We start from the raw sequence: 7,850 nt of genomic DNA, 5'->3' as shown, positions 1-7,850 counted from the left end.
ACGCACTCTAATTATTTTTTATTTAAAAATACATATGTGCACACACATACATACTTACATAGAAAGAGTGAGAGGGATGGAGAATGAGAACGGGAAAAATTCTCATCACACATTGAATGCTAACAGTGATTTTATTTCTGTCTTTCTGCTTATTTAAAAATTCTATCGAGATCACGCAAAGTTCCTGAGCGGTGCAAAGGATTTGCTCTTGACAATTAACTTAAAGGCTGCGGTTTGAACCCACCTAACGGCGCTCTGAAAGAAAGGACTGGAAATTGGCTATGCGGCAGTACTACTCTGTAACACATGGGGTTGCCACGAATTGGAATCGACTTGATGGCAATGGGTTTGGTTTGGTTTTTGGTACCAAGATCATGCATGAACTTCTGTAATGGTAAAATTACAATAGAAGTTTAAGAAGTCATCCAATGATTGTTACCTCAAGGTAGAGTTCAACCCCTCAGCAAATGGATCACGCCCTGGCCCCAGCAGCCCCTGCAACCTCTGGCCCTCCGTTATCCCCTCAGCCTCACTCTCCAGCCGTATGCTATTCCTGGAACATCTCTAGATGGATTTAGCATTCTAACAACTATAAAGCTGCTTCATTTGCCACCTCCCACACCCTCCATCTTGCTTCCTGACTGAATGCCCTCACTTGGGTCATCTCTCCTGGGAAGCCGTCCCTGGCCACCCAGGTACAGCTAACCATTTCCTGACCCCATTGTACGTTGTGTGGACTATTTGTGCACCTAGCACAGTACTGCCAATATGTTTACACTTCTCTCTCATGAGTCACTTGAGGATTAGGCCAGGTCCTTAGTCATCTTTGTTTACTTAGCATCCAGCACAGTCCTGGGTAGATGTTTGTGGAGTGAAGGCATGAACTGTCTTCTGCGCTCTAAACTCACATACCTGGTTGCCTGCAGGACAACTGCACTCAAATGCCCCATAGGTCCCTAAAGGCAATGTGCCCCAATCTGAGCTCACCGTCTGCTCCCTTGTGGTAGCTGGATTCCCATCCCTCATTATCAGCCCTCAACCTTATGGTGCACTCCCAGTCTCTGTGATGGGAACCTCCGTCCCCTCAGTAACTGGAACCAGGTCCATCAAATCTCTTTCCTCCCCAGTGGCCAGCACGCACATCCAATAATTCTCCAGGGGCTGCCAAGTCTACCAGCTAAATGATTCTTGCATTGTTTTCCCTTCTTTCCATGCCCACTGATGCTGACCACTCCTCCACCCTTCACTCCCACCTGGATATCTGCCACAACCTACCCTGCTACAAACTCTCAGTACCCCTTATTTCCTCCTTAGTAAACTCCTCACCAAGCCTTACTAGGTGATCCAGCCCTGACCTCTCTCTCTAGCTTCATCTCCTGTCCATTCTGCCCCTTACATCCTTCTCAACAGTGACCTGACAGGTTCTTTCTCACCTCTGTGCCTCTTGCATATTGTTTGCTTTGCCTGGAACCCATTTCCCAATCCTCTTGCCTCCTTAACTCCTCAATCCTTAATTTAAAAGACACTTCCTCCAGGAAGGCGTCCCTCACTCACCAAGTCCCAGTTAGGCCCCTGGGATATAAACTCCCATAGCTCCCTGCAAACAACCAGTGATCAATCAGTTGCCCTTTAATTGACTCTGACTCATGGCCACCCCATGTGTGTCAGAGTAGAACGGTGCTCTCTGAGGTGTTCAGTGGCTGATTTTTCGAAAGCAGATCACCAGGCCTTTCTTCTGAGGCCCTTCTGATTGGACTCAAACCTCCAACCTTCCGGTTAGCAGCCAAGCGCTTTAACCATTTGCAATAGCTCCTTGTGCTTCCAGCAATATAAGTTTTCTCACACTATTTAATTGCTCCCTTAATTGTTTTCCTTCAACAGACTCTAAGCTGGACAGGGGCAGGAACCAAATCCACTTGTTCATAAACATTCCTCCAAAGTCCAACGAAAATTAAGTCCTTAATATTTAGTATTCGATAAGCAAATAGATGAATGAGTTTTTTGGCTTTACTACTGCTGATGCTGACCCAGACTTTGGGACTGGAGAAGACAGCGAGTTCTTCATTTTCTGAAGGTCAGGGAAGGAGAGGAGCAGCTGCAACAGACAATAGTCCCCGCCCCCACACGGCAGCTGACTGACGCAGAGAGTTCTCTTCTGAGGGTGGGCTGCTGGGCTGGGCCTTTCCAGGAGCACTCTCCAAGTATTGTCCTTCCAAGTATTCACAACCAACTTCCCCCATCAGTCATGAGTTTTTCCAAGACCCACAGGAACCTACCCTAAAGACTGAAGGAAGTTCCCCATGTGTTTCTAAATGCCATCTTCAAAATATTTTCAGAGTTCCTGAACTGAAGGCTCGCAGGACTGGGACTTTGAATGGTGTCAGTTCTCTGTGGGCATGCCACTGGGCCTGGACTGAGGATGGATACTTCACAGCCAGGATAGGAAAGAGCCATGGTGTCTGGGTGGAGCAACCAGTAGAGGGAGGGTTCCAAAGTCTCCAATTGGCTGAGCCAGGTTGAGAGAAACCTAGCATTCCTGGGGAGGAGGGTAAGCCACTCAAGGATAGTTGGGTAAGCTGGTTTGGGATGACAGAGTGGAGTCTTGTCAGCAAACATTCATTCCCTTCTCCCTTTCCCCTCCTCCATGGGGCTGTGTGTATTTGCCAGCCTCCCTGACGCTGGGCTTGGCCTTGTTACTTATATTAGCCAATGGAATGTGAGCAGACATCATGTGACCGCACCACCACCACCACCAGTTGCTGTTAATCCCAACTCATGGCGACCCCACGTGTTGCAGACTACAGCTGTGCTCTACAGAGTTTTCATGGCTGTGACCATTTGGAGGCAGATTGCCGGGCCTCTCTTCTGAGGTGCCTCTGGGTGGGTTTGAACTGCCAGCCTTTTAGTTAGTAGCCATTTGCACTACCCAATGACTCATGATGTGACCAGAAATTTTAGATGTGCTGTGTGGGTGGGTCTTCCCTCCTAGGCTCCTTTTACTTACCACAAGACGAATATGCTCCATGCTGTCACTGCTCCTTTAGACTGGGTCCCGGAATGAAACACCCAGAGCATACCTGAACTCCACCTGCATCCTGCAGCCTGGAGTGTAGCCTAACCCAGCCAATCTGCAGTTGACTCATAAATCCATGAGTAAATAAAGGCTTTTTGTTTTAAGTATCTGAGCTCCAGGGTTGTTTGTTATAAACTACTGAAGCAATGGCTAATACACTCTTAAACTGTTGTACAGTTTTTAATCCAGCTGTCCATCTAGGAATTTTCCTTCTTCAAAAATTTGAATAAATTTGACTTAACTCCTGATTAAGAGCCTGGGGTCTCATCGAGGGTTTCTCATAAAGGATGTCAGCACTCTTCTTCCTTCTGCTTCCCTCTGTCTCCACTTTTGAACCTGCTCAGGCCAACTTGTTTCTGTCCTGGGTTAGATCTAGATGGAACAGTACACTGCCTGCTGCCTTCCACAAGTTATACGATCACATCTGGGGTCCTAAAAGCTTGTGAGTGGCCATCAAGATTTTTCACTGGTCCCACCCCGTCTGGAGCAAGGGAGAATGAAGAAAACCAAAGACACAAGAGAAAGATTTGTCCAAAGGACTAATGGACCACAAATACCACAGCCTCCACCAGACTGAGAACAGCACAACTAAATGGTGGCCTGGCTACCACCACTGACAGCTCTGAAAGGAATCACAATAGAGGGTACTGAACAGAGCTGGAGAAAAAAATGTAGCAGAAAATTCAAACTCAAAAAAAAGGATCACACTTGCTGGTCTGACAGAATCTGGAGAAACCTTGAGAGCATGGCCCCCCCGACACTTTTTTAACTCAGTACTGAGGTCACTCCTGAGGTTCACCCATCATCTAAAGATTAGACAAGCCCATAAAACAAGCGATACTATACATAGCTCAACCACGTATATGAGACTAAATGGGAAAGAAAAAAAAATCGGGAATTATTTTGGAGTAGAGCTTTCAGTATTTCATGTGAGACGAAAGAGAAGGAGAGGAGTCAAGGATGGATTAGATGTGAGGTGTTAGAAAAGTCAAGAACAACTGTCAGCTTTTGGTCTGTGTAAATGGAAGAATGGATTTCCCAGTTATCCAAATGCAAAGAGTATAGCAAGAGGACTTTTCTAAAGTGGGTCATACATGAACTAAGTTTTGGACACATTTAGTTTGAGATGGCTGTTAGAGATATAAGCAAATATATGTATGATTCTGAGTTCAGGGGGGCAGTCTGGGCTGGAAACATACATTGGGAGTCATCAGAAGATACATGAAAAAGAGGTCCACTGATTGAGTCTTGGGTTCCTCCAATGTTTAGAGGCCAGAGAGATGAGGAGGAATCAGCAAGGAAACTGAGATGGAGCAGTCAGAAAGATAGGCAGAAAGCTAGGCCAATGAGGGGTCCTGGGAGCCAAGTGCAGAGAGAACTTCTAGTTGGAGAAAGTGATCATCTGTGTCAAATGCTACTGATAAGTCAGTGAGATGAAGGTGGAGAATTGATGAGTAGTTTTAGTGACAGGAAAGTGATTGATGTCCTTGATAAGAACATATTCTGTGGAGTCATGGAGCAAAAACCTCAACAGATGGGATTTAGGAGAGAATAACATGAAAGATTTTTGCAAGTATAGATTATTCTCAGAAATAAACGAGAGAATGATGCAGTAGCTAAAGGGGAAATAGCATCAAGGGAGATTTTTTAAAAGATGGGATAGTTTGAATGCTTATGTGAATGATCCTGGAGAGAAAAGAAATTGATGATGCTACCGAGATAGGGGAGATTCACTGGAGAGCTAACAAACAGGGATAATTTTAACAGGCAGTAGGTCAAGTATACAGTCTTATATGCAGGTAGGTAGGTAGATGTGGTGATGAGAGCTTGTGAACACCCTCTTCCAATTAATCAATTTTGTAATGAAACAAGAAGCAAGGTCTTTGCTAGGTGTGGAACTTCCTTGCCTTTGGTTCCAGTTCCTGAAAACCGGATCACACCTAAGGCTAATGAGTGGGGGCTGACCAGACCAACATGGACCACCTAGGGGACCAATGCTGACCAAGCCTCAGGAGACATGATGTAATTGATCTTGGCCACATGGTGAAGCCAATAAATGCCTTTGGAAGATGGAGGTTCAGTGGAGCTTCCTGGGTGGTGAGAGCAAACATCTGCTCTCATGATGGTAAGTGTGTACCCTGGGGGCATGGAAGCCTTGTGCAAAGATCCCTCCTCAACCCTACCCTATGTGTTTGTATCCTTTTTTATGCTAGATTAAAGATTGCCCTTTCCCTGAAGTTTGTGAGTCATTCCAATGGATTACCACATCTAAGAAACATAGAAGGCGCCAGTACCCACTGACCTAGGCCCAGGTCAATGAGGGTGAGAGAGGAAGGGCTGTGCTGGCAGCTAGGGTCTGAAATGACCAGGGAAGGGAAGCTGAGATTTCCACAAAAAGTAGTTGGCGTGTGGAATGTGATTTATTATCCATCACACATTTGGTGTCAGAGGTAGATGATCTCAGCCTCCCTGGACTGGTTTGATAAAACTGGTAATGAGGATGGGATTTGCAGTCATCAACAGAGAGCTTACATGACAGAGGCAAAGAAGAAACTATGACAGAGTCATCCAGGAGTGCAGAAGAGTGAATGGACCAGGGATGGGCAGCTTGCATGCTGGCCAGTAGTGAGACTCTTCTGAGCACTTTGTATATATGATTTAATAAAGCTTCACAAAAGCCTTATGAAGAGGGCTCTATTATCTACCCCATTTTACACATGAAGAAATTGAAGCACAGAATGGTCAAGTAACTTGTCTAAAGTCACACAGCAAGAAAGTAGTAGAGCTGGGATTTGAACACTGTCTGGTTCCAGGCCCCAAATACTTAGTCACTCAGTTAGGCTGACCTAGTTAGACATGAAAGCCTGTTATGGAACGGAACTAAATAGAATAAGGGTTGAATTAATGTTTGTGGGTGCAGCCACTGCATGTCAAGCTCTGCACTTGATGCCTTCACAACAACCCTGTGAAGTCATGATTATCATCAACTCCATTTTACTGATGAGCACTCTGAGACTCGGAAGGATTCAGTTTCTTGTTAAAAGTTGTCGAGCTAGAAAACGGAAGAACTGAGTTTTGAACTCATGTAGGTTTGATTTCAAAGCCCACACCCTGAACACAGTGCCCAAGAACCTTTACAACATGCAAGTAGGCCTACCCAGCTAAAGTGAACTTGCGAGCTAAATACATCAAAATACATCTCATATCAGGCTGAACAGGTAGAGATCTTACTTTGCGGTCCTTATGGAAGGAAGAATGTAAAAGAAGGTACTTTTGGGAATGGTAGCTGTCTTACTGACTGTTTTTGGATTCTTGATCCATCAGGTGGGAGGTGAGAGCAGAGTTTACATGGTGGGAGTCCCCAGATTTTCTTTTTATCAAAACTATACCTTATATCACAAAAGCACACATTCTGCTTTTACAAGCATTTTCAAAAACCATTTTCTCAAGAAAAAGTGCTCATAACACATCATCTGCACCAGCCACCCACTTCCTCAAATGCAAGGAAGCAGACAGTTTTAAAAAAAAGCAGAAAAGCAGCAGTTGTTTTTCACGGCCTCGCCTCAGTGAGGCCTGAGATTCTTTCAAACAGGAGCTTTGCTTCCCATGACGCACAGCGAAGTGTCGACTGGGATATTTCTGGTAAAACTGAAAGCAAGAGAAGCGGGTGTGCCCTTCAGGGGGGTCCTGCCCCGTGGGACTGTGGGTGAGAGTAGGGGGAATTTGAGTGCCATCCCCAAGTGACAGATGGATGGACCTTTTGTCTGAGAGAAGGAGGAGGCACGTTGGCAAATCAACCTGAGACCCAAGATTGCTTCTGAAGCGATCATAAAGGAGAATAAACCACAAAAGCTAGAGAGGAAGATCAGAGAGGCAAGAAGGGCACGGATTGTGACAGACTCACCGCTTCACTGGATACTCACCCAAACTGGAAAAAAATGTCCCTGAAGTTGCCAAGGAACTGGGAGTTCAACCTGAAAGCAGAAGCTGGGAAAATAGGTATGGTGGCTGTCTATTCTTTGCCTCTGGGGTTCTTACACTTGAGCACCCTGCATTTGCATGTTGGTCCCCTCGGAGATGGGCCAACTGAAAAGTGGATCCCGCAGCAAATCTGAGCTTGGGAAAAATTTGCATTCGAATCTATAGGTTGGGTCAAAGTTCCAGTGTGTTGGAGGGGGTTCTGTTTGGTTCAGAGGTAGCGGTGGAATGGAGTTCCTTGGGGTGTGGGACCTGGGCTACTTCAGATGGGTTAAGGCTGCAGATCACATGGAAAACTTAAGTTTCTCTTCATTTATCATGGGAGGATTATTTCCCTTCCATGTTCGAAAACTCATTCATATTTTGACTGGCTTTGGATAAGGCCACGAAGACTGAAAAGTTTTTTGATGTGCATTATTTCTGAATCAACTCAAGGTGTCCCATTTGGTGAATCCATTGGGCCTCTAGGTCCTCTCTGTGGGCCCAGGGACCCAGGTGGGGTTACCTGGAGCAAAACATAAACAATAAGGACAAGAATAGGAACTTAGAGACATTTAAAGGTATAATAAAGATCAAAATTTCAGTTAATGGAACAGAATGGGAGGGAGTTCTTAGATATAAGAGTTGAAAAAGAGATGCATTTTGGATTAATTATCTTAAGGAATGCTGGCATATTTTCTGTGATATTATGGCCTTTAACCCATACTCCATTCCTGTACAGATGATTTGATATATTAATCTTAATCTATAATATAAACATTATTATGAGGTTCTTTATGTGGATTTGTTTTATTAAATT

General features: G+C 45.0%; 1 protein-coding gene across 3 annotated transcripts in view; it reads left to right on the top strand.

Moving 5' to 3' along the window:
- The first annotated feature begins 6,618 nt into the window (after positions 1 to 6,618).
- ARHGAP25 (Rho GTPase activating protein 25) overlaps positions 6,619 to 7,850 on the top strand; it is a 118,922-nt gene continuing 117,690 nt past the window's right edge. For 2 of the 3 annotated variants that reach the window (XM_023733104.1, XM_023733099.1), the window contains exon 1: positions 6,619 to 7,072. Coding sequence is in view for 1 of the 3 variants with exons in the window: in XM_023733101.1 (XP_023588869.1) it covers positions 7,012 to 7,072 (61 nt within the window). In the remaining 2 variants the exon portion in view is untranslated. The remainder of the gene's footprint in view (positions 7,073 to 7,850) is intronic. The other variant, XM_023733101.1, reaches the window with a different exon arrangement.

The sequence above is a fragment of the Trichechus manatus genome, unplaced genomic scaffold (genome assembly GCF_000243295.1).
Source record: "Trichechus manatus latirostris isolate Lorelei unplaced genomic scaffold, TriManLat1.0 scaffold00004, whole genome shotgun sequence".
Lineage (NCBI taxonomy): Eukaryota > Metazoa > Chordata > Mammalia > Sirenia > Trichechidae > Trichechus > Trichechus manatus.
Note: the sequence above shows the minus strand (reverse complement) of the source record. Positions and strands in the feature narration are given on the sequence as shown.